The sequence below is a fragment of the Coregonus clupeaformis genome, chromosome 31, assembly GCF_020615455.1.
Source record: "Coregonus clupeaformis isolate EN_2021a chromosome 31, ASM2061545v1, whole genome shotgun sequence".
NCBI classification, from domain to species: Eukaryota; Metazoa; Chordata; class Actinopteri; order Salmoniformes; family Salmonidae; genus Coregonus; species Coregonus clupeaformis.
In genome coordinates this window covers 24,422,899-24,450,222 of record NC_059222.1, presented here as the reverse complement: position 1 = coordinate 24,450,222, position 27,324 = coordinate 24,422,899, and the positions used below count along the sequence as shown (strand labels likewise).

General features: G+C 46.5%; 2 protein-coding genes across 2 annotated transcripts in view; both read right to left on the bottom strand.

The window, feature by feature from the left end:
• Positions 1-5,417: 5,417 nt before the first annotated feature.
• Positions 5,418-8,530, bottom strand: LOC121546990. The gene is made up of 2 exons (XM_041858105.2): positions 8,451-8,530; positions 5,418-5,982 (listed from the first exon to the last, which is right to left on the bottom strand). Exons 1-2 carry the CDS (start codon positions 8,507-8,509, stop codon positions 5,418-5,420), a joined length of 624 nt encoding a protein of 207 aa, XP_041714039.1. The 5' UTR covers positions 8,510-8,530.
• Positions 8,531-8,579: 49 nt separating this feature from the next.
• Positions 8,580-27,324, bottom strand: part of LOC121546988 — a 47,755-nt gene continuing 29,010 nt past the window's right edge. The window contains exons 3-6 of the mRNA XM_041858104.2: positions 11,020-13,319; positions 10,016-10,133; positions 8,647-8,970; positions 8,580-8,608 (exon numbers count right to left, since the gene is read on the bottom strand). Of these exons, the coding sequence (XP_041714038.2) occupies positions 8,580-8,608; positions 8,647-8,970; positions 10,016-10,133; positions 11,020-13,319 (2,771 nt within the window). The remainder of the gene's footprint in view (positions 8,609-8,646; positions 8,971-10,015; positions 10,134-11,019; positions 13,320-27,324) is intronic.

Here is a 27,324-nt window from a genome sequence, read left to right as displayed (position 1 = left end):
GCTAGCTAGTTAACGTGAGCCTACTAGGCTACACATTAATTTATGGTTAGATCAGAATCACCATCATATCCATTGGCCTGTACAGAGAATTAAGTCAAAGGCACAAGTCCAAATCCCCATCTCCATCCATAGCTTAGGAAAGGGCCAATTGAGCAAGCTAGCTACTGCAGGACATCAACACAAGCATACCAGAAACAGACACGTTTTTCTGACAATGATGACATTTTGCTCAGGATGCGATTTGTGTGAAGCCAAATCCAAACTGGCTTCCCAAATCCAAACTGGGTTGTCCTGCGCCAGGACAGCCCACAGTTGAGCTCAGCTCGGACGCTGATTGGCTAATTATTTTATAAAGTTTTTATCAAATGCTTGCTGGCATCAATAAATCAAACGCTACTGCGGAAACATGTCATACTCTTTTGTTCCAGACAGCATCAGATACATGGACTACACACACGGAGACAGATTTCCCTCACTCAGATGATTTCTCTGGTGAGATTCACTTTACCAACACCAACACTTTACACTTTATATTTTTGTTGAGTATTCTTAGCATGCTAGCTAACCCTAACCATAACCTTAACCCTTTTAGCTAACCCTTCACCTAACCCTAACCTTAACCCTTTTACCTAACCCTTCCCCTAACCTTAATCCTTTAACCTAACTCCTAACCTTAACCCTAACCCTTAGCCTAGGTTGAGTCCCTAAACATCTTTGATCCCTGAAAGAAGCAGAGATGACAGATTTTTTTTTTTACAGATGTCATTTAGATTGAATCATTCATTCCATCGATTTATGACATTATTCTGATGAGCAAGGGTTTATTTCGTCTTCTAGGGCAACATATAATGACAGAAGAGAAGCTGCATGTACTGTATCTAATTATAGACAAGTTGACTCATAAATAGCCTACCAAAATGTTGGAAATTATAAGCAGAAACATACAGTGGGGAGAACAAGTATTTGATACACTGCCGATTTTGCAGGTTTTCCTACTTACAAAGCATGTAGAGGTCTGTAATTTTTATCAAAGGTACACTTCAACTGTGAGAGACGGAATCTTAAACAAAAATCCAGAAAATCACATTGTATGATTTTTAAGTAATTAATTTGCATTTTATTGCATGAGATAAGTATTTGATCACCTAACAACCAGTAAGAATTCCGGCTCTCACAGACCTGTTAGTTTTTCTTTAAGAAGCCCTCCTGTTCTCCACTCATTACCTGTATTAACTGCACCTGTTTGAACTCGTTACCTGTATAAAAGACACCTGTCCACACACTCAATCAAACAGACTCCAACCTCTCCACAATGGCCAAGACCAGAGAGCTGTGTAAGGACATTAGGGATACAATTGTAGACCTGCACAAGGCTGGGATGGGCTACAGGACAATAGGCAAGCAGCTTGGTGAGAAGGCAACAACTGTTGGCGCAATTATTAGAAAATGGAAGAAGTTCAAGTTGACGGTCAATCACCCTCGGTCTGGTGCTCCATGCAAGATCTCACGTCGTGGGGCATCAATGATCATGAGGAAGGTGAGGGATCAGCCCAGAACTACACGGTAGGACCTGGTCAATGACCTGAAGAGAGCTGGGACCACAGTCTCAAAGAAAACCATTAGTAACACACTACGCCGTCATGGATTAAAATCCTGCAGCGCACGCAAGGTCCCCCTGCTCAAGCCAGCGCATGTCCAGGCCCATCTGAAGTTTGCCAATGACCATCTGGATGATCCAGAGGAGGAATGGGAGAAGGTCATGTGGTCTGATTAGACAAAAATAGAGCTTTTTGGTCTAAACTCCACTCGCCGTGTTTGGAGGAAGAAGAAGGATGAGTACAACCCCAAGAACACCATCCCAACCGTGAAGCATGGAGGTGGAAACATCATTCTTTGGTGATGCTTTTCTGCAAAGGGGACAGGACGACTGCACCGTATTGAGGGGAGGATGGATGGGGCCATGTATCGCGAGATCTTGGCCAACAACCTCCTTCCCTCATTAAGAGCATTGAAGATGGGTCGTGGCTGGGTCTTCCAGCATGACAACGACCCGGAACACACAGCCAGGGCAACTAAGGAGTGGCTCCGTAAGAAGCATCTCAAGGTTCTGGAGTGGCCTAGCCAGTCTCCAGACCTGAACCCAATATAAAATCTTTGGAGGGAGCTGAAAGTCTGTATTACCCAGCGACAGCCCCGAAACCTGAAGGATCTGGAGAAGGTCTTTATGGAGGAGTGGGCCAAAATCCCTGCTGCAGTGTGTGCAAACCTGGTCAAGACCTACAGGAAACATATGATCTCTGTAATTGCAAACAAAGGTTTCTGTACCAAATATTAAGTTCTGCTTTTCTGATGTATCAAATACTTATGTCATGCAATAAAATGCAAATTAATTACTTAAAAATCATACAATGTGATTTTCTGGATTTTTGTTTTAGATTCCGTCTCTCACAGTTGAAGTGTATCTATGATAAAAATTACAGACCTCTACATGCTTTGTAAGTAGGAAAACCTGCAAAATCGGCAGTGTATCAAATACTTGTTCTCCCCACTGTATCTACATCGTTCCGTCATCTCTGACTGTAGCCTACAGTGCATTTTCTATATTAGCAGATTATGGTCAGGTGCAGGCCTCAGAATTTCTGACAAGTTATAAATAGCTCTCTAAGGTTTGCAACGACTGACATGACAAGAGGAAAACTGATGATGCACTACCCAATTTCGAAATTCCACCTTGTGCATTTTACTATTACAAATGTTTAAGTTGAAAGCCGGACTGAGTTGCTTTTTATTTGGGGGGGGGAGCTATGATCCCTATGATGTCACCTGTTACATCCACTTCAATCAGTGTATATGAAGGGGAGGGGATTGGTTAAAGAAGGATTCAGAGGGTGAATGGGCAAGACAAAATATTTAAGTGCCTTTGAATGGGGTATGGTAGTATGCACCAGGCGCACCGGTTTGATTGTGTCAAGAACTGCAATGCTGCTGGGTTTTCACACTCAACAGTTTCCCGTGTGTATCAAGAATGGTCCACCACCCAAAGGACATCCAGACAACTTGACACAACTGTGGAAAGCATTGGAGTCAACATGGGCCAGCATCCCTGTGGATCACTTTTGACACCTTGTAGAGTCCATGCCCCGACAAATTGAGGCTATTCTGCAACTCAATATAGCAAGGTGTTCCTAATGTTTTGTACTCTCAGTGTATAGTCGGGCGGTTGCGATCGGTTATTAGCAATTGCTGGCGGGTGTGGGTGAACAAACAACTGACCCGCGCAACACACTAACGGACACGCACACGCACTGACCACACTCACAGGCGCCCACGTGCACTCACAGACACACACACACACACACACTAACTTGACCAGTCACTACTACCTTATCTTGTCACTTGTGTGGCTCAGTTGTACAGCATGGTGTTTGCAACGCCAGGGTTGTGGGTTCGTTTCCCACGGGGGACCAGTATGAAAATGTATGCCATCATTACTGTAAATCGCTCTTGATGAGAGCGTCTGCTAAATGACTAAATGTCGATCTTGAACAATAAACATATGCCTGTCATGTTAACAGTATAAATCACTGAAGAATGCAAATATAATACTATTTTCTCCAATAAAGGTCACTTATTGTAGACACCACAAGTGGTCCACACGTTCAGCTATAAAAAACCTTTATGTTGGGGCCTCCCGAGTGGCGCAGCGGTACAAGGCAGTGCTAGAGGCATCACTACAGTCCCGGGTGCGATCCCGGGCTGTATCACAACTGGCCGTGATCGGGAGTCCCATAGGGCGGTGCACAATTGGCCCAGCGTCGGAGGGTTTGGCCAGGGGGGCTTTACTTGGCTCATCACGCTCTAGCAACTCCTTGTGGCAGGCCGGACATCTGCAGGCTGACCTCGGTCGTCAGTTCAACTGTGTTTCCTCTGACACATTGGTGCTGGTGGCTTCCGGGTTAAGCGGCAGGTAGCTTAGTGGGTAAGAGCGTTGTGCCAGTAACCGAAAGGTCGCTAGTTCTAATCCCCGAGCCGACTAGGTGAAAAATCTGTCGATGTGCCCTTAAGCAAGGCACTTAACCCTAATTGCTCATGTAAGTCGCTCTGGATAAGAGCGTCTGCTAAATGACTAAAATGTAAATGTAAATGTATTAAGAAGCGCAGTTTGGCGGGTCATGTTTCGGAGGACGCATGACTTGACCTTCGCCTCCCGAGCGGGGAGTTGCAGCGATGAGACAAGATCGAAATTGGGGAGAAAAAGGGGGTAAAATACAAAAATATAAATAAAATATATATATGTTCAGACAGTATCAACCACAACCTACAACATGGCCCTTTAGCACCATCTAGTGGTCTGTACCATAAGGTCTCAGTGCTGTCAAACACAATTACAGACACTCAAACCACAAGGCTCTCCTCTTTCCCTCATCAGCACCTCAGTTCCTCTCTACAGTAACCACAAAACCCACCAGATGGTGCTGTGTTCTAAACCCCTAGCATAATTCTCTGTTATCATGGTGTTGATGAACGATGAAAATTAAAAAATTAACAACCAGAAGTGTATATTGACCACATGGGAAATAAGAATATCTTTATGTAAAATTACAATATTCTAGCATTTGCATATATCCTAATATATGATAATACATCATATGAATACTTCTATAACGGATAGATCTGGCCACGCAATCTGATTAGTAAAGAGTGCGCTCCAGCTATGCTGTTATTAACAGTAATAGCACAGCTAGCCTAATCACTTTGATATTATAAGTAGTTAAGATGTTTAAGGAGCGGATGGTTGAAGGTGAGAGCTGTGCTGCCAGAGCCCTCTGCCTCAGTCAGTACCAGTCACCTGCTCCAGCCATCACACACACACACACACACACACACACACACACACACACACACACACACACACACACACACACACACACACACACACACACACACACACACACACACACACACACACACACACACACACACACACACACACACACACAGAATGCCATGGAAACCAGTGGTACGGTGAGGCAGGCAGCCTCCTAACGACCTTCACTAACAGCTCTGCTTCAAAATCGCACTGCAGCAGGTGATTTGTCCCAGCAGACAAGCCTGGGACTGGGGTGTCTGGAAACTGACATTGGTTCAAAGTGGGGGATGACACTAAAAAATTATATTTTCAATGTATATACGCAGTACATTACTTATGCACAATATGATCATCATTTATCACGTTTTTCTCTAATATTGTACATAGACAATACACTATAATATAGTGATTATTTGTTTTTCATTTAATCTCAGATTATACCATACTGTATGTTCGGAATGGGAGACTACCTTGGCTTTACTTCATCTATAAGAATAACCTCATACTGTATGTCAGCAGCCTATCAGGTCTTTCATAGAGTAATACATCAGAACAGTAAGGATGACATCACTGACCTGTGGAAAGAGAGGGAGGGGTTGCTGCTGTATGACATCACTGACCTAGGGAAGGAGAATGTGGGGTTGCTGTACCAGCTGCTCCCCAGCATCCGTGCCCTGCCCCCTCCCCCTCGCAGGGGCGTGTCATCCGGGCTACTGCTCAGCCTTTCGCTGGAGGGGGCACGCGTGGCGTCCGAGTCTCCTGTCACTGTGACGATGGAATCCGATAGGCTTGTCCCCCTCTCGCAGTGGGCCAGTGGGGCGAAGCTCAGCTTGACAATCTGCCGGGCGCTCTGACAGATCATCTGACCCCCCTGGATCTCTGGGGTCAGCGTGGGGAGGTCAAAGGTCAGGATGGTCTGGGTGCTGGAGGTCAGCAGCTCCTCACTGTCCAGGTCCAGGCTGCCGTAGGACGTGCCCTTGGCGCGGTGTGACTCCATGATGCTCTCAAAATGGCGGCTGAAGCTGTCCTCGGAGGTGCCTGCGAGGCGAGGCCCCGACACCAGTATGGGTGACTTGAGGGCCGGGAGGTTGTCAAAGAAACTGTCCAACGGCCTAGAGGTAGAGAAAGAAAGACGGAAAGGAGGAGAGAGACCAAGAGTGAGACACAGGAAGACTCTACTAGGTCTCTTAGTACTGTCTAATTTTCCGAATGAATGAATCTCAAAATTAATTCCTTTGAGAGTGACTCCAGTGAGTCACCCTGGGAATGATCTCAGCTGAAAGATGTCATTGCATTATTAGTGTAGTGACTGAATATGGCACACTGTATACTGTAACTGTTTGACCCTAGAAAACTGTGAATGCTAAAGCAAAACATTTCATCAAACTGGTTTGAAAGGTCTATTGTTAAGTAGGTTGCTTGGAAGATATAAGGTAGCGGAAAGAGACATACAACATAAGGTAGTAGCAGAAAGAGACACACTATCATATACTACTGTAGTTCTTGCCAGATCCTTTCTTCACCAGTGTTCTTGTGGGAGAAAAATGATGACGTCAACTGAAACATTGATTAATATCTTATTTCAAAGCACCTTTGTTCTATTCACAAGGACAGATGCTAGAAATAGATAGCACTCATAGCTGTAATCTCATCTGTAATACAAATCCTGTCAAACTTTAAATGTGTGAGCATGTGTGTTTCTGTGTCTCTGCATTACATAAGTGTGTATGTTTATGTGTATGTGTGTGTGTGTGTAAGCATATTTTAAAAGTATATTTTTAGGAATGTGTGTGTGCGAGCCTGCACGTGTGTGTATGCATTCGTGCATGTGTGTGTTTCTACGTGCCTTTACACTACCAGTCAAAAGTTTGGACACACCTACTCATTCAAGGGTTTTTCTTCATTTTACTATTTTCAACATTGTAGAATAACAATGAAGACATCAGAACTATGAAATAACACATATGGAATCATGTATTAACCAAAAAAGTGTTAAACAAATCAAAATATATTTTATATTTGAAATTCTTCAAATAGCCACTCCCTTGCCTTGATGACAGCTTTGCACACTCTTGGCATTCTCTCAACCAGCTTCACCTGGAATACTTTTCCAACTCTCTATGCTGAGCACTTGTTGGCTGCTATTCCTTCACTCTGCGGTCCGACTCATCCCAAACCATCTCAATTGGGTTGAGGTCGGGGGATTGTGGAGGCCAGGTCATCTGATGCAGCACTCCATCACTCTCCTTCTTGGTCAAATAGCCCTTACAAGGCCTGGAGGTGTGTTGGGTAATTGTCCTGTTGAAAAACAAATGATAATCACACTAAGCCCAAACCAGATGGGATGGCGTATCGCTGCAGAATGCTGTGGCAGTCATGCTGGTTAAGTGTGCCTTGAATTCTAAATAAATCACAGACAGTGTCACCAGCAAAGCACCCCCACACCGTAACACCTCCTCCTCCATGCTTTACGGTGGGGAATACACATGCAGAGATCATCGGTTCACCCACACCGTGTCTCACAAAGAAACAGTGGTTGGAACCAGAAATCTACAATTTGGACTCGAGACCAAAGGACAAATGTCCACCTGTCTAATGTCCATTGCTCGTGTTTCCTGGCCCAAGCAGGTCTCTTCTTCTTATTGGTGTCCTTTAGTAGTGGTTTCTTTGCAGCAATTCGACCATGAAGACTTGATTCATACAGTCCCCTCTGAACAGTTGATGTTGAGATGTGTCTGTTATTTTAACTCTGTGAAGCATTTATTTGGGATGCAATTTCTGAGGCTAGTAATGTACTTATCCTCTGCAGCAGAGGTAACTCTGGGTCTTCCATTCCTGTGGCGGTCCTCATGAGAGCCAGTTTCATCATAGCACTTGATGGTTTTTGCGAATGCACTTGAAGAAACTTTCAGTTCTTGAAATGTTCCGTATTGACTGACCTTTATGTCTTAAAGTAATGATGGACTGTTGTTTCTCTTTGCTTATTTGAGCTGTTCTTGCCATAATATGGACTTGGTCTTTTACCAAATAGGGCTATCTTCTGTATACCCCCCCCTACCTTGTCACAACACCACTGATTGGCTCAAACGCATGAAGAATGAAAGAAATTCCACAAATTAACTTTTAAGAAGGCACCTGTTAATTGAAATGCATTCCAGGTGACTACCTGGTTGAGAGAATGCCAAGAGTGTGCAAAGCTGTCATCAAGGAAATGGGCGGCTATTTGAAGAATCTCAAATATAAAATATATTTTGATTTGTTTAACACTTTTTTGGTTCCTACATGATTCCTTATGTGTTGTTTCACAGTTTTGATGTCTTCACTATTATTACATTTTAGTAATTTAGCAGACGCTCTTATCCAGAGCGACTTACAGTTAGTGAGTGCATACATTTTCCATACTGGCCCCCCGTGGGAAACGAACCCACAACCCTGGCGTTGCAAGCGCCATGCTCTACCAACTGAGCTACAGGAGGCCTGTATTCTACAATGTAGAAAATAGGAAAAATAAAGAAAAACCCTGGAATGAGTAGGTGTGTCCAAACCTTTGACTGGTATTGTACGTCTATGCCCATCTCACCTCTTCAGCAGCTGACTAATCACCTGCTGCTGCTGCTGTCTCTTAATGTCCCCCTGCATCCTCACTGAGGCCCAGCTCACTACCTCCTCCTCCTCCTCCTCCAGCTCCTCTTCTTCCTCCTCCTCTCCTTCAACCTCCTCCTCCTCCGCGCTTGTGCTCTCATCGGGACAGACACCCAGGGGGCTGCTGCCTGTACCCGACGTGCTTTTCACGCTACGGTTACTCCCAAATGCTGAGTCGGCGTCCTCCTGCTCAGCCAAAAGCACGTCATCGATGTCGGTCTCGCGGTAGCAGCGCAGGGGCACAGCGTCCAGGTCAGTCTCCGAGTACTTGAGGGTCCTCCGGATGATGCCCGTCTTGGGCGACGCCCCCGCCACCGCTGGGGGAGGAGTCACCAGCTCCACCTCCACGTGCTGCACCTCATGATTAGCCGAGATGAGGGGGAGGGAGGTGGGGGGCGTGGGGGTTGGGGATTCACTGGACTGGCCACTAGGAGGAGCTGTGGCGGCCTCGATGGTATCTGCCATGATGGAACAGAAGAAGCAGTTGATATCACTGAAAAGGTCCGGAAAATGACTGTGCTGCCATGCTAATGCTAATGTTGTTGTAAGGTTGCTGAACACTGACCTCTGTGCATGTTTTGAACACATGTTATGATACGTTTCATGTCACTTGACTCACATGTACATTACAGTGTCTACCCCAGTGGTATTCAAACTTTTTCAGCGGGGACCCCATTTTTCACCAAGAATTTCTCGCGAACCCACCCTACCCAAATCTAATGACACAACCTTAAAATCGGTACATTTCGATTTTTACATCAACAAATAACCATAAATTCATTGCATTTTAATCTCTTATCGAAATGAAAATAAACAAATAACACATTTACTTAATACAATTGAATTTTTCTAATTATCTTTCCCAAAAACGTTTATTGTCCCATACAATAATATGTACTCTAAATTTCTTGTTCCTAAAAAATCAACATGTTGTATTTTGCGACACAACTGCAGTTCCCCGCAAGCCCACTAGGGGTCACAACCCTGACTTTGAATAGCACTGGTCTATCCTTTTATTTATTTATTTTTATTTATTTCACCTTTATTTAACCAGGTAAGCCAGTTGAGAACAAGTTCTCATTTACAACTGCGACCTGGCCAAGATAAAGCAAAGCAGTGCGATAAAAACAACAACACAGAGTTACATATGGGGTAAAACAAAACAAAGTAAAAAATACAACAGAAATAAATATATATACAGTGTGTGCAAATGTAGCAAGTTATGGAGGTAAGGCAATAAATAGGCTATAGTGCAAAATAATTACAATTAGTATTAACACTGGAATGATAGATGTGCAAGAGATGATGTGCAAATAGAGATACTGGGGTACAAATTAGCAAAATAAATAACAATATAGGGATGAGGTAGTTGGGCGGGCTAATTTCATCCTGTACAGTTAAAGAGCCATAGACACAGTCATAGAGATAAATACTGTATACAGCTAATACTGTATCTTTCTCTATGGGTAATAAGTATAGGTGGTAACTATGCAGAGCTCTCACTTTTCTCCCCCCTACTGGCAGCCTCCTCAGCGGGGGTCCCAAATAGGAACTCCCACTTGGCACGAGCTATCCTCTGGGAGTGGAGGGAGGGGCCTGGGACTGCAGAGCCACTGTCCGTCTGGAACACACATACAGACATGTACACATGCACAAAAGGCACTGTTAAAAACCCTCTCTCCTTAACCCCTCTCTAGCCCTGGGAGAGACACAAGCTTTGTAGCCTTTTACTGCTGAGGAAGCTATCATCCTCTGCCTCAGCCTGACCCATTGTTCAGTGGCATAGTGCACTTCACACCTCTGTGTTAGGGACCAGGTTGCCACAGGCCCTATTAGGTGGGGTAACAGACCCCTTTTCCTGCCTGTTCTTTAGTTGGACACAGGGGTGCAGAGACAACAGATCAGAAGAACTCCACCTCAACACAACTCACCACTGAACCCTTCCTACAAGGACAAGCCTCCACCCTGGATAGCCTAACCGTCTGTTAGTGTGTGAATGACCATTAAACCACTATACACTATAACAATTCCAGTTGTCTATCCTCCTTGTTTGGTGTGTGGTAATAAATGTGTGTTCTGTACATCTGTCTCCTACCGGTTATTTTTTAACCTTTATTTAACTAGGCAAGTCAGTTAAGAACACATTCTTATTTACAATGACGGCCTACACCGGCCAAACCCGGACGACGCTGGGCCAATTGTGCGCCGCCCTATGGCACTCCCAATCACGGCCGGATTGTGATACAGCCTAGAATCGAACCAGTGACGCCTCTAGCACTGAGATGCAGTGCCTTAGACCGCTGCGCCACTCGGGAGCCCATTTACGTCCTTTAACCGGGGCACTGGGACAGTTGCACCTATATCTATACCGGCACCTCTATCGGTTGGTGGCACTCTTTTAAAGTCACACGCGTGGCAAAATTAACAAAATACATGATACATTTAGTTAACATCAATATATTAAAATGAATATTTTAATGCAACATATATGAAGAAGAATGTCTCACCTGTATCCCTGAGGTGGCAGCCCCTGTCTCGTTGCTCTGGTGGCTGGACTGACTGGACTCTGGGGACACACAGTCCCTTTCCCCCAGGCTGCCCGTCACCCCGCTGGAGCTGTGCGAAGAGGACCCTGCTACCCCTATTTGCTCCCCCTCTGGAGGCTCCTCCACTCTAAGCAGGCCTCGCTGTTTCCCTGGTCTGTAAACCTCTTCCCCATCCCCATCCAGGCCCTCATCCTCCTCTGGCGAGTCCAGCACCACAGGGCCCAGCAGCAGAACCTCCCTCCTCCTATGCTCGGCCGTCTTCTGCTGGGCCACGCTTAGGGGCTGCCCGGTTCCAGGTCCGTGCCTGGGGCTGGAACTGGAGTTTCTGCTCTCCTCCCCCACCAGGTGGCTCCAGGGCTGCATGGAGGTCCAGCTGACAGGGGCTTCTACCACACTTTGGCGTATGTAGAGTCTACGGGCCAGCTCGGCACTATCCCCCCTGTCGAAGCAGGCGAAGTCGGCTCTCTCGTCCGGCTCGAAGGACCAGAAATCTCTAGTGTACTGAGGGGGCCGGCAGTGATGCAGTGTGGGGCTGTCGGTGACTCTGAGCTGGGCTCTCAGCAGCCTGGGGTCTCTCAGAGGGGAGCTGGTCTCGGCTGGGGGAAGAGATGGACGGATGAAGCGTGAAGGCAGGGCCGGGGACCCTCCAACACTCACTACTGTGTCTGATAGAATGGAGCTCTGAGCCAGAGCCTGCCCTTTTCCATGTTGTGTGCTGTGATTGGTTAGTGTTGGAGAGTTTGTGTCCTGTGTGCGTGACGATGGTAAAGAGTTTCCAGCCTGGTGAGAGTCAGTGTCATTCGATGCCGGTGTGTGTGGGCCGTGTAAAGGGATATTCATCTTAACTGTCTGATGCTGCAAATGTTGCCGTTGTGCATTTGGGACAGAACTGTTGGCTTCTCCAGACATACATCCAGAGTTGGGGCTCTCTACTTTGTCTAAAGTGTTGTGCAATGTCAATGAGTTCCTCTTTACCTCTGCTAAAATAGAGGATACTTTAGTAGCCTCCTCGGCTAGCCTCCGGGCCACTTCAGGGCTGTTGGCTGGGGAGGAGGGTTTGCTACAACTTAGCTGGTTCAGTACAGTCCCCTCCCCTAGTTTATTTTCAACTTGGAGGATGGTCCCTTGAGAGGAGGAACTGCTGATAGAGGGCTTGTGCACTTGTCTCTGGGTGGCTGGACTACCTGCTAAAGCTTTGTCCTGACCTGCCCAGTGGTGTGGGCTCTGGGCCTGGAGCCCCATGCACGACCTGGGTCTTGAGTTAGGAGACATGCCCAGAGCGGCCTGCCTAGCATTGGACGAAAGCAGGTCGGAGGCTGAGCTCCTGGGTAATGGCCCGCAAATGGCCCGGTTTCTATCTGCATCCACAGCGTGATTATTGCGGAGATTATTGCAGATGCTGTGGTGCTGGACAGGAGAACCGCCTGCCCAGGACAGGCAGCGGGCCTGCTGGTTGTGGCGGGAGCCCCTGGGACTCTGCTCGACCCCATGGATGGTCTTACTCCTGAGCAGGGGGGAACCAAACCCAAACTCTTCCAGGGCACTCTGGGTGGCCGCCATACCGACGGGATCCAAGACAGGGTGCCGGAGGCTGGGGGAACCTGACGGTTGCTGCTGGTGACGCCCAGGGGGACGAAACGCTATTTTGGGACTGGAGCTGCATGAGGAGCCAGGACTACCCAACCAGATGGGGTCGTTGAGTTTATTCCGGGGGTGGGAAGGTAGGGACGACCTCTCCTCCCTAGACCTCCTCTGACAGGCTGAGTTCTGTGGGCTCTCCACTGTCTTGACGTTAGCCTTCTCAATGTAGCTGAAGGTGACCACTGACCGTTTGCAATTGCCCCCCACCCCCTGCCCTTTGGAGGGGTGTGTGTGTGGGGTGGTGGTCTTTCCAGTCCCGGAAAAGGCTGGGGAGTGGGTCAGTGCTGCTGGTAAACTCTGCTGCTGGGAGATGCTAGGCGATTGGGTGCCATTGCCTTGGTGGAGCTGGAAGCTCACTGTGTGTCTGGAGGGAGACTGGGTGTGGGTGAAGTTATGGGCCAGGCGGCGTGTTGGAGCTTTGGTAGGAGTCTGGCATTTTGTCTGGTAGGCTAGCTGGGACAAAATCCCCGCTGGCCCATCCTGTGCTGAGGCTGAGTCACTCCCAGTCCCAAGCCCCTCCACTCCTCCTCCCAAGCCCCCCTTCTCATCCTGGTCCGGGGCTGACCTCACCTCCACATACAGATGAATGACTTTTCCAGACTGGGACATGACCTCACACTCTGCACATCACGTCACAGCCAGGAAGATAGAGAGTGATAAAGAAGAGAGAGACTGGCCTTGTTTGTTGTTTATCTGCTGATGGGGGTGTCAGTGTGTCTTGAGGAGATCTTCTTTCCTATTCAGTAAGAATAAGGACATTGTGGACAAACAGGGGACCAACAGGCTCATAGGTCACTTCCAGCAGATCTCTAGTCACCATACCTGTAAAAGAGGGAGGGAGGGACAGAGAGAAAGAAGTATGATGTAGGTAGTGAGAAGTCATTCTTTTCTGATCATGTGTGTTACACATGGAGAACAGCTATTGTCTATGAATGAGTGAAGCAATGACTGGGGGATTGAGTGTAAGAGTAAAGAACTGAGGTAGTGAATGACTGAATAAGATAGTAAGGAGGCGAATGAGTGAGAGTAGCAGTAGTACAATAAAGGGTGAACAGCTTTGCCTCAGATAACCTAGAAAGGTCATCCATAATCCCTATAGAATACTGTACACTCCTGCAGACATAGAGGTACATGTTACTCTGAGAAGCTGCATAGAAAGAAGGAGGACAATGAACTCAAGAGGAAGAGGGTAGCTAAGAGTGACAGATTGAAGTAAGGATTTGCCTTATGGTAACAGTGGGAGAGAGAGTGTGCATGTGTGGGGCTCAAATAGGACTTGACAGAACAAAAGGGAATACATTTGAGACTTGGCATGCCAAACACACACATGAAAGCACACGCACACATACACACAAACACACAAAGCATTTTCCAAAGACTACTCCTCTATCCCTTTAACTGCTTATCCCCCTTCTCTGACCACTACTTCTCTCCACATCAGTGTAATACCATGAATAGAGTGCATTTTGGGTAGGGTAATTTTGGCAAAAATAACTATTTATTTCACCTAATTTTAACCCTATGTCATAAAGAGCACATGTTCAACTTCATAACAAACATGTTTTCCCAACTCAAGAGGTTAAATTAAGAAATATGACTATAAAAGTGACAATTAAAGTGACAGAGTTGACCATAACAGGCTTGAAAATGTCATCTTAAATTAGCCATAACTCCCCTTGTGACAGGGGGAATATAAGCTTGTTGGGTGCAACAGGAAGGGGCAATTAAATGCAAGCATAACATAACATTTGCACTTGTCAAAACATTTCTAGCCTATCTATCTATGGGTAACAGGGTTGACGTGGTATGCTTGACACACTCAGTTTTCAACCACAAAACAACAGGAAATGGCCAAAAAGAGTAGAATCAGCTCACCTGTTTTTTACACTATGATTTGACTATTAGATGTTCTATGTTTCTTTGGGAGAAACAAAAATATAAAAAAATGAATAGTTTAGTTAGTCAGTTAGAGTGTAGATGTATGTGATCCAACTGTTAAATTGAGTGTTTTATCTCATAAATGTACTCACATAATGTCACAAGAACATAAAAGTGTCACGAGTTACAAAGCCAGAACCCAGAAGCAGACCAGGACAAGGTAAGTTGAAACGAAGGTGAGTGTTTATTTACAAATTCAAGAGTGATGCTGAATAATCCAGGGAACAGAGCGGGCGGCGTTGATTAGTTGTTGGGGGTGCAGTGGTTGATCCCATCATGGCTCGGCAGCCGCCGACCACCAGGCAGAGGTTGGATGAAGGTTCCGGACGAGTGATGTTCATGGCTAACGATCCGGCAGGGAATGGATGTTAGGCCAGAGCCTAAGAAGGGTGATGATCAGGACCAGGTGTGCAGATTGCTGATGGGATGCAGGTGCGGAAATCAAGAGAGCTCCCCGGAGCGTTCCAGAACCCTCGGGAAACTGGAGATCCCGAGCAGAAAAACTAGTCCACAGGCAGGACCCGACTCAGACCGCCGGGATCGTTACAGTACCCCCCTCCGACGAACGCCACCGGGCGGACTCCCCGGAGCGCCAGGATGGAGGCGGTAGAAGTCACGGATGAGGTCAGCATCTAGGATCTGTCGCCGCGGAATCCAACTCCTCTCTTCAGGACCATACCCTCCCAGTCCACGAGATACTGGAAACCCCGGCCCCGCCGTCTGGAATCCATGATGCGTCGCACCGTGTAGGCAGGACCACCTCCGATCATCCGAGGAGGAGGAGGAGGAGGAGGCAACAGAGGACTGAGGAAAACAGGCTTGAGGCAGGAGACATGAAAGGTGGGATGGACTCTGAGCGTCCTCGGGAGTTTGAGTCGAACTGCCACCGGATTGATCACCTTCTCCACCACAAACGGACCAATGAACTTCGGTAACAACTTCCTAGACTCAGTCCGTAAAGGAAGATCCCGTGTGGCCAACCAGACCCTATCTCCGATGGTGTAGGTGGGAGCGGGGATCCGGCGACGATTCGCCTGGAGCTGATTCCGGTCCGAAACTCTAAGGAGTGCCTTTCTGGCCCGATGCCAGGTCCGGTGGCAACGACGAATATGGGCCTGAACAGAAGGCACTGAGAGCTCCTTCTCCTGAGAAGGGAACAAGGGAGGTTGGTAGCCATACAGGCACTGGAAGGGAGACATCCCAGTGGCAGATGTAGGGGAGAGTATTGTGGGCATACTCAACCCAAGGCAACTGAGAGACCCAGGAGGTGGGGTTGGAAGAGGCCAGGCAGCGTAGCGTGGATTCCATCTTCTGGTTGGCTCTCTCCGCCTGACCATTAGATTGGGGGTGAAAACCAGATGTGAGACTGACTGTAGCTCCAATGGCCAAACAGAAGGACTTCCAGACAGCAGAGGTAAACTGAGGGCCACGGTCGGAAACGATATCACTGGGCAACCCGTGGACCCTGAAAACCTCCCTAACCAGGATCTCGGACGTCTCCGAGGCAGAGGGAAGCTTGGCAATTGGCACAAAGTGGGCGAACTTGCTGAATCTGTCCACGATAGTCAGAACGACCGTGTTCCCCTCAGAAGCGGGCAACCCAGTGACAAAGTCCAGGGCCAGATGCGACCATGGTCGCGGGGAATAGGAAGGGGGTGAAGTAGTCCAGAGCTGGGCCGATTGGTACTCTTATTCTGCGCACACACTGGACAGGCAGCAACATAACCCCGAGTATCCTCGGCCATGGCAGGCCACCAAAACCGTCTGCGAAGAAACGCCATCGTCCGAGCCACGCCAGGGTGACAAGCCATCTTGCTGGCGTGGGACCATTTGAGGACCGCAGGGACGAACCGACTCAGGCACAAACAACCGACCGGGTGGACCGTTACCGGGACCGGGCTGCGTCCGAAGAGCCGCCATCACCTCCTCCTCAATCTTCCACCTAACAGCTCCCACGACGCAGTTCCGGGGGAGAATTGTCTCGGTCTTGGACCCACTCTCCTCCGTCTTGGAGAACATCCGAGACAAGGCGTCCGCCTTGCCGTTCTTAGATCCAGGTCGGAACGTCAGGGAAAAAATTGAATCGTCCGAAAAAACAACGACCACCTGGCCTGACGGGGAGTTGAGACGTCTAGCCGATTGCACGTAAGCAAGATTCTTGTGGTCAGTCCAGACAATAAACGGCTGCTCCGCCCCCTCCAACCAGTGGCGCCACTCCTCCAAGGCAAGTTTCACCGCGAGAAGCTCCCGGTTACCCACATCGTAATTCCTCTCCGCAGGCGAAAGGCGACGAGAGTAGTAGGCGCAGGGATGGAGTTTACTGTCCGTGGAGCATCGCTGCGACAGGATGGCGCCAACTCCCACATCAGACGCGCGTCCACTTCAACGACGAACTGACGGGCCGTGTCCGGTTGAGAGAGAATCGGTGCGTTGGTGAATCGCCTCTTCAAATCCAGAAACGCTCGATCCGCCTCCGGATTCCACTTGAAGCTCCTGATACTGGAAGTCAAGGCCGTTAACGGAGCGGCCACACGGCTGTAATCCCGGATGAATCTGCGGTAGAAATTCGCAAACCCCAAAAATCTCTGGAGCTGCAATCTCGTACCGGGCTGGGCCCATTCCAGAACCGCTCTAACCTTCTCCTGGTCCATCCTAATCTCTCCCCTGGAGATGATGTACCCGAGAAAGGATGTCGTGTGGGCGTGAAACTCGCACTTCTCGGCCTTCACGAACAGGCGATTCTCCAACAATCGCTGCAGAACCTGCCGGACATGCTGGACGTGGTCGGAAGGTTCCTTCGAGAAGATCAGAATGTCATCCAGGTAAACAAACACAAAGAGACCGATCATATCTCTCAGGACGTCGTTCACCATACTCTGGAATACCGCTGGAGCATTGGTCAGTCCAAACGGCATCACCTGATACTCGAGTGACCCATCGGTGTATTGAAACCCGTCAACCACTCGTCTCCCTCTCTGATCCGGACCATGTGATACGCATTGCGTAGGTCTAGCTTGGTGAACACCGTAGCACCCTGTAAGGAGTCGAAGGCAGAACTCATCAAGGGCAGGGGATACTTGTTCTTGACCGTGATGTCATTCAACCCCCGATAATCAATACACGGTCGAAGAGAGCCATCCTTCTTACCCACAAAGAAGAATCCTGCCCCCAGGGGTGATGACGAGGGACGAACGAGACCAGCAGCTAGGGACTCCTTGATGTAGGTCTCCAAAGCCTCACGTTCAGGGCGGGAGATACTGTATAACCTTCCCTTGGGGTAGACAGCTCCAGGGAACAGGTTGATGGCACAATCATATGGTCGGTGGGGAGGGAGTGACAGAGCCTTCTGCTTACTGAACACTTCCCCAAATCGTGATATGTCTCGGGAACCAGGGACAAATCTGGGGGGTTTAGCCTCAATCACCTGACTGGGAACCGAATGGGGACAGGCAGTCTTGAGACAGTTAGCATGACAATCCAGGCTCCAACTCGTTACCTTGCCCGTCACCCAATCGAACGTGGGATTGTGTTCCTTCAGCCAGGGGTATCCAAGGACCAGAGGAACATGGGAAGACGGCAGAATGAAGAATGAAATCATCTCCGAATGATTCCCCGACAACAGCATCTTAACCGGTTCAGTCCTCATCGTGATACGTGCCAGACTACTGCCGTTCAGAGTGGTCGCTTCAATGGCTTCCGGCAATTGCTCCTTGGAAAGCCCCAGCTGTTCCACCAACTCGAGCGTCAAGAAAGCTTCCATCGGCACCTGAATCGATAAAAGCGTTAATCGCTAAGCTCTGATTCCTGTTCACAAGGGTAGCCGGAAACGGGGTCTGACAGAGGTACTGAGAGGTTGAAACTGGCTCGCTAAAAGTCCTCCCAACTTTAGCGAGCCGGGCAGTTTGACGACCGCCGGGAACAAGTGGAGATGTAATGTCCCGAGCTACCACAGTAGAGGCAGCAGTTGGTCTTACGTCTATGTTGACGCTCCTCCTTGGTTAACCCGTGCCGCCCCACTTGCATGGGTTCAGAATCGGAAGAGAGGACCTCTCCACTAATCCTTTGTGGTGGAGAATGATCGACGTGTTCTGGTCCACCACCCGACCCGACTGGAACCTGAGAAGCTGATCGGTTGGACGGAACCCATTGCTTCTCCCTCCTTCGCTCTCGGACTCGATTATCCACCCGAATAGACAAGGCTACCAAGCTGTCCAGGTCACTAGGCTCCGGATAGGAGATCAACTCATCCTTGAGCTGCTCCGACAGACCCTGGTAAAAGGCCGCTTGCAGAGACTCCTCATTCCACCCACTCTCCACAGCCAACGTCTTGAACTCGATCACGAAGTCGGCCACGCTGCGAAGTTCCTTGGCGAAGCGAAAACAGGCGCCTAGCTGCGTCCCTCCCTCGGACGGAATGGTCGAAGAGCTTCCTCATCTCGGCCGTGAACCCCTGGTATGAAGCCATGCAGGGATCCTGTCGTTCCCAAACGGCTGAAGCCCACTCCAGCGCTCGACCACGCAGCAACTCAATCACAAAGTCTATCCTAGCCTTGTCTGTGGCATAAGAGTAGGGCTGTAGATCGAACACTAATCCACACTGCATAAGGAAGGAACGGCATCTTCCCAGCTCCCCCTCATATTTATCCGGCGTCGGAACCTCGGGCTCACGGAAGGACACAGCTCCAGAAGCGGCAGGCGAGATGGGTGAAACCGGTAGTGGATCCTCCACCGGACTCTTGCGTTGGTTCTGGACCTCCGTCAGACCGGTAGAAAGGTTCCGAACTGACAACGCGATCTCCTGTAGTACCGTGCTATGATGGCCCAACATCTTCTCCTGATGGGTAATGGCATGGCGAACAGAGTCCAGGTCCGCTGGGTTCATTACTGGCCGGATCGTTCTGTCACGAGTTACAAAGCCAGAACCCAGAAGCAGACCAGGACAAGGTAAGTTGAAACGAAGGTGAGTGTTTATTTACAAATTCAAGAGTGATGCTGAATAATCCAGGGAACAGAGCGGGCGGCGTTGATTAGTTGTTGGGGGGGTGCAGTGGTTGATCCCATCATGGCTCGGCAGCCGCCGACCACCAGGCAGAGGTTGGATGAAGGTTCCGGACGAGTGATGTTCATGGCTAACGATCCGGCAGGGAATGGATGTTAGGCCAGAGCCTAAGAAGGGTGATGATCAGGACCAGGTGTGCAGATTGCTGATGGGATGCAGGTGCGGAAATCAAGAGAGCTCCCCGGAGCGTTCCAGAACCCTCGGGAAACTGGAGATCCCGAGCAGAAAAACTAGTCCACAGGCAGGACCCGACTCAGACCGCCGGGATCGTTACAAAAAGGCACTCTTTTTGTGGAATGACCACACCTTCATTCAATGGAGCTAGCGCCAACTCACAGGCAACGTAGACACCTTCATTAATTTTACAGTAGTGGGCCCCATGGGGTCTCATTGTCTAAATCAGGGATGGGCAACTTGGATGTGGGTGGGGGCCACAAAAAATCTGAACTCATCATGATGGGTCGCAGTGGCTCACGGTTCTGCGTACTCACATCCATACCCACACATGCAGTCAGCCGGCCCTAGCCTTTTAGGGGCCCTAAGTTTTTTGCAATTTTATACCACATTTCATGCAATTCTACTAATTTTGCCATGGGGTGGAATGAAAAATTAGCAGTTTTACAGATCATTTCCTACAAATCAACACATTTTGCCATGGAGCGTAGCGAGAATGTTGACGTTTTAAAGCAAGTTTGCTGCAATTCTATACAAGCCTACCAGACGAGCTAAATGATTTCTATGCGCGCTTCGAGGCAAGCAACACTGAAGCATGCATGAGAGCACCAGCTGTTCCGGACGACTGTGTGATCACGCTCACCGTAGCCGATGTGAGCAAGACCTTTAAACAGGTCAACATTAACAAGGCCGCAGGGCCATACGGATTACCAGGACTCCGAGCATGCGTGTACTCCGAGCATGCGCTGACCAACTGGCAAGTATCTTCAATGACACTTTCAACCTGTCCCTGGTCGAGTCTGTAATACTTACATGTTTCAAGCAGACCACCATAGTCCCTGTGCCCAAGAACACCAAGGTAACCTGCCTAAATGACTACTGACCCGTAGCACTCACGTCTGTAGCCATGAAGTGCGTTGAAAGGCTGGTTATGGCTCAAATCAACACCATCATCCCAGAAACCCCAGACCCACTCCAATTTGCATACAGCCCCAACAGATCCACAGATGACGCAATCTCTATTGCACTCAACACTGCTCTTTCCCACCTGGACAAAAGGAACACCTACGTGAGAATGCTGTTCATTGACTACAGCTCAGCGTTCAAAACCATAGTGCCCTCAAAGCTCATTACTATGCTAAGGACCCTGGGACTAAACACCTCCCTCTGCAACTGGATCCTGGACTTCCTGACAGGCCGCCCCCAGGTGGTAAGGGTAGGCAACAACACATCTGCCACGCTGATCCTCAACACGGGGGCCCCTCAGGGGTGCATGCTTAGTCCCCTCCTGTACTCCCTGTTAACCCATGACTGCGTGGCCAAGCACGACTCTAACACCATCATTAAGTTTGCCGACGACACAACGTGGTAGGCCTGATCACCGACAACGATGAGACAGCCTATAGGGAGGAGGTCAGAGACCTGGAAGTGTGGTGCCAGGACAACAACCTCTCCCTCAACGTGATCAAGACAAAGGAGATGATCGTGGACTACAGGAAAAGGAGGGCCGACATGCCCCCATTCTTATAGACAGGGCTGTAGCGGAGCAGGTTGAGAGCTTCAAGTTCCTTTGTGTCCACATCACCAACAAAATATCATGGTCCAAACACACCGAAACAGTCGTGAAGAGGGCACGACAACGCCTATTCCCCCTCAGGAGACTGAAAATATTTGGCATGGGTCCTCAGATCCTCAAAAAGTTATACAGCTGCACCATCGAGAGCATCCTGACTGGTTGCATTACTGCCTGGTATGGCAACTGCTCTGCCTCCGACCACAAGGCGCTACAGAGGTTAGTGCGTACGGCCCAGTACATCACTATGGCCAAGCTTCCTGCCATTCAGGACCTCTATAACAGGCGGTGTCAGAGGAAGGCCCTATAAATGGCTAACGACTCCAGCCACCCTAGTCATAGACTGTTCTCTCTGCTACCACACGGCAAGCGGTATCGGAGCACCAAGTCTAGGTCCAAAAGGCTTCTTAACAGCTTCTACCCCCAAGCCATAAGACTGCTGAACAGCTAATCAAATGGCTACCCGGACTATTTCCATTGACACATTTTGCCATAGGGTGGAGAGAGATGCTTGCAGTTTTTAATATGATATCTGAGTGAGAGTGACTAACAAAATCAATGGGGTCCCCCAGTCGGTAATTCGACCATGATTACTACAAGTTTAGATAGCAGGCTAGACTAACTACCAATATAAAAAAATTTAGCTGACATGGGCTAATTGAGTGACTGACATTGACTGACATAACAAGAGATAAATTGCTGATGCACAACCTCATTTCGAACTTGCACCTTGTGTATTCTACTATTCTAACTCTCAACAGTAAGTTGAGACCCTTACTGTGTTCCCCCCAAAATTGAATTGATCCTCGGGCCTACAAAAGGGGGGCTGCCAGTTGCCCATCCCTGGTCTAAACTGTGTCAAGAGGAAGAGCATCTCCTTAACCAGTGTCATAAATGTGACAGTCACTCTGACCTCAGACAGCTACTGTCTGATGAACTACAACTATAGGTTATGTTTGTAGCTATCAGGCCATGAGCTGAAAGACGACACTGGGCCGTATTCATTTTGGAAAGAGGCTGATGAGCTTCAACTTTATTGCTATCCATCACTACGTCGGCACAGGTGAGTGAGGAAGAAAAAGAGAGAAAGCGACAGAGAGGATGATAAATCTGTGTTAACGAGAGAGGGAGAGTGTCAGAAAGCCAAAGCGATCAGAGTGGAGATTTACAGGAAGTAGCCAGCGGTAAAGGGATTACATAGGGTTTAGGTAAACAACACTACCCCGCCTGTACCAGGAAGCTATGGAACAGAGTTAAGGGACATATCGCCCTCTTCCTCTTCCTCGTCTATCCTTAGTACCGGTATATGTGCTACAGTGCCACCCTTGAATGCCCTGCTCACTGAGAGTTGGCCAAGTTGGCATGCAGGCTGGCGGGATATGGGCGCTTTCCAGTCACAAACACACGCACACTCATCTGCTGCACCAAGAGTCACAATGGAGCGAGATCATTACCACTTGCCACCTGCCACGTGGTTGCTGATTTACTGTTGACTTGGACTTCAAGGAAAAGTTATATTAACTTGAATTTCCAACACGCATTTACTGTGACTTATATAATAGAATCAGATATAGGATGAGAATGCCTTGGTCAAATCAGACGTAAGTCAGAAAATCCTGAATCTTATCAGAGATACTGATTTTCTGATGTCCTTGCATTGTATGGATTTCTCCTCCATTTCTGCTCTCCATAACAACCCAAGAAGGCTTGTTATAGAAGCTCAGACACAAAAGACAGAGGACAGACACACCAGTGTTCCCCATGGATTATTTTCTGCAGCGGTGGCAAAGTTAGCGCGGGGGGTGGGGATGGGGGACGGCGTTGCCATGCTCTCAGAACATAAGATATTGTTCTAGACACGTTAAATGAGAACGTTGCAAGAACATTCATGTGTCCAGTTTTCTGTGGGTTAGAATAAATATTCCATCAACATCCCACCAAACATACACAGAACATGGTTGCCATGTTCTCAGAATATAAAATATGAATGTTCTAGACCTTTCATGGGCACGTGTCAAAAACATTCATGTGTCCAAAGACATTCATTACACATCACGTCTTGTTACTGTTGCCAAGCCAATCAAGGCCCTGATCGGTTAACCACTGATCCATTCATAGCTCTTTGTATGCTGGGAAGGTAAGGGATACTCACACACAGTGCTTTTAACTTATACAGTGCATTCGGAAAGTATTCAAACCCATTAACTTTTTCCAGATTTTGTTACATTACAGCCTTATTCTAAAATGTATTAAATAGGTATTTTTTTCTCATCAATCTACACACAATACCCCATAATGACAAAACAAAAAAAAAATCTTAATTTTTTTTTTCTCCCAAATCTATTAAATGTATTGGGTAGCGGATTGACTTTGGCTTCCCTCCATGCCTGAGGACAAAGATTTTCCTCTAGGCTCAGATTAAAGATATGACAGATAGGAGTGGGTATAGAGTCAGCTACCATCCTCAGTAGCTTTCCATCTATGTTGTCAATGCCAGGAGGTTTTTCATTATTGATCGATAACAATATATTTTTTTTAACTTTACAAAATTCAAACTTGCAATGCTTTTCTTTCATAATTTTTTTCATACATGAATACGATGGCTCACTGTTCGTTGTTGGCATTTCCTGCCTAAGTTTACTTCATTGGCAAAGTGAGCAATCATAAAAATTATTGGCAACATCAAATGGTTTTGTGATGAATAAGCCATCAGATTCAATGAAAGATGGAGTTGAATGTCTTTCTGCCCATAATTTCATTTAAAGTACTCCAAGGTTGTTCTTATTTTTATTGAGTTTAGTCACATAATTTCTCAATTTGCAGTAAGTCAGTCAGTCAGATGTGCAGCCAGACTTATTAGCAAGCCACTGCTTTTGCCCCATCTCTTTCAACTATACAGTTTCAATTCCTCATCAATCCATAGAGCCTTAACAGTTCTAACAGTCAGTTTCTTAACAGGTGCATGTTTATCAATAATTGTAAGAAGCAATTCATCAAGTGCAGTGTCTGGATACCCCTTATTAATCACATCAGACCAAAACATATATTTTTTACATCATCCACATAAGAGTCACAGCAAAATATTTTGTATAATCTCTTTTACACTATTTTAGACGCAGCTTTTGGAACTTTGGCTTTCCTGGATATAGCCACAATATTGTGATCATAGAGTGCATTCAGAAAGTATTCAGACCCCTTGACTTTTTCTACATTTTGTTTGCGTTACAGCCTCATTCTAAAATTGATTAAATAGTTTTTTCCCCTCATCAATCTACACACAATACCCCACACTCAAAAAAATGAAACCAGAAAGTTGTTTGGATTAAATAATATGTATATGTTGCAATTACGAAATAAACATACTTTTGACATTTTAATTAAACCAATTGCATTATACTTAGATAATATAGTTGCATGTCAGGATTACTTCCATGACATTACTAGAATCGACGTAATTTAATTATTTAAATCGCGAAAGACAAATAAAGAGTGTCCAAAACACTTTCCGTACCTATCCTGCACATGCTCAGTCTGGAGCGTGGCACGGTGTAAAAAAGGAAGTGGATCGCAATCATTGCTTTTGGCTCTTTACTAATTGAATTGATAATCCTTTGCCATCCTCCTCAATTTCGTGTAGTCGTCTGCTTATAGTGACGACCGCATTATATACCACCTTTTTGATAACACTAGGATTATAACTGTTCACTATTTTACGGAATTTACGGAACTGAAATACACCTAATTGTGGTGAATATCTTTGGTCATACTATCCGACGACATCCACCTGCACAAGACATCCACCTGCATTTCGGTAAGTAAATCAACAATAGTGATTCCACAATGTATAGTTATACATTTAGGATACCTTGTGTGTAAATAATATTTGTCGGTGCTTTGTGTTCAATTAGACTAGCTGTCGTTCCAATGGCTACATAGCATAACATGCTAGTTTATCTAGTTAGCTACACCAACTTTAATGTCGTTTTGTTGATTCTCTTTCTTGGCATCTTTTTTGACTGACTCATGTCAATTCTAGTCTAATTTTATTTGTTAAAGGGTTGAGATATATCAGAAGTTGCATAATATTAAATGTTCAAACATACTGTGCTAGCTATTGTTTGGCACTAAAGCCTTTAGTAAAGGTTGAGGAAAGAACATGTTTTTAATGTTTTCAAATGTTATGGATTACTTTCTTTTTTCTTTCTCAGTGATATGAACGTGGGACTGCAAAGAGTGTGCTGAATATTGAATCTGTATCTGCAAGGTATCAGTTACTAAAGCACTACAAATTAAGGCATGGCCATTTTGGGTGTGAAATCGGCCGAATAATGGCAACAATGGACAAGGTGTGTACTCAACCTGGTTGTTTAAAGTTGTGATAGTTGTGTACAGACTCGTAACTATTTGTCCCTGTGGTCTTTTACAGAATGCCAGCATCAAAACAAGACGGGAATGCATTCTAAAGGCACTGATTGTGTACCTCATCGAAGAACCTGCAAGTCTTGTAAAGGAGTACTTGGTACGTTTATTTTTTTTACTAGTGATGCACTACTCAGCTTTTGATTTTTTTTAAAAATTCCGGGGGGAATGGATCAGCTTAATATTGCAGATAGATTGTATCTTCTATCAATGTAATTGTCTGCATCACTTCCAATCCCCCATGTTACATTTTTTTATTTTTTATATATATACTCCCCTTTATTACTTTTCAACCCCACCATCCTTTCCCTACCTGGAGTAAATTAGAGAACAACAATGCCCAGGCCTCTACTTCCGGTCTATACTTACTATCTACACCTTATGGACAGAGTTAATTTTACAACAATTATATTATATTATATATATATATATATATATATATATATATATTTTTTTTTGCTCCTGAACATCTTCTACTCTCAACCTCTCCGATCATTTTCATGATGTCCATCCGGTTTGCTTCTATATGCCATATCTTTCTAACTGTGCTCTTTCCCAAAAGCTCCCAACATACAACCTATATACTTATTATGGACACAGTATGCTTACATTATTAGCTATCTTTGTTATTATTTGTTGTTATTTGTTATTAGTCCCATCCTTCAACTCTATTCAATACCTCCCATTTATCTCTTAACACCATCCATATAGGATTTCTATTTGCCATATATATTTCAACCGTACTGTGATGTTTTACAAAAGTTATGAACCTTTCTATTCTCATTGCTTCTACAGATTGTGAATTAAAAATAAACATTTTTGCTAAAAGTATTATTATATTATTGATTGATTGACTATGACTTTTCAGATCACCCAGTAATGCTATCTGCAAGGTTAGTTCCAGGTAAATATTGCAATCCTTTAGCCATTCCTGGACCTGTGTCCAAAAACAAGCTACAAATGGACAGAACCAAAACAAATGATCTAATGATTCTGTCTCTTCACAGCAAAATCTGCAGAGCTGGGAAGATTGTATCCCCCATATAAATAACATTCTATTGGTAGCAAGAATTTTATATAATAATTTAAATTGAAAGATTCAAATTTTTGAATCCGGTGTCGTTTTGCGTGTCAGTTCATAAACACTATGCCATGGGATCGGTACATCAAAGATCTCTTCCCAACTATTTTGCAATCTATATGGGACGGCTGTCAATCCTTTGGTCCTTAAGTGAAACTGATATACTTTTTTATTTATCACAGTTTTCCCTTAACCAATTATGTTCTTTAATGCAAGGCCGACAGACAAGTTCCTTACTTTCTCCCCCCTTCCACTTTCCTCTTCCACTTTTGCGGTAAGGCTGCAATTATTTGGTTGTAATTTTGGGTAGAGCAGACATTTCCATATGTTTTGTTAGCTGCATGTGCGACATAACTCCACCAGTCCTACCGATGATATCAT

What these genes read in the sequence shown, in the direction of transcription:
- LOC121546990 (XM_041858105.2), bottom strand. Translation starts at nt 8,509, where the DNA reads ATGCAGGGGGACATTAAGAGACAGCAGCAGCAGCAGGTGATTAGTCAG. An exon ending in ATTAGTCAGCTGCTGAAGAG is followed by an intron (nt 5,983 to 8,450) that starts GTGAGATGGGCA and finishes CTCTACCTCTAG; the next exon opens with GCCGTTGGACAGTTTCTTTG.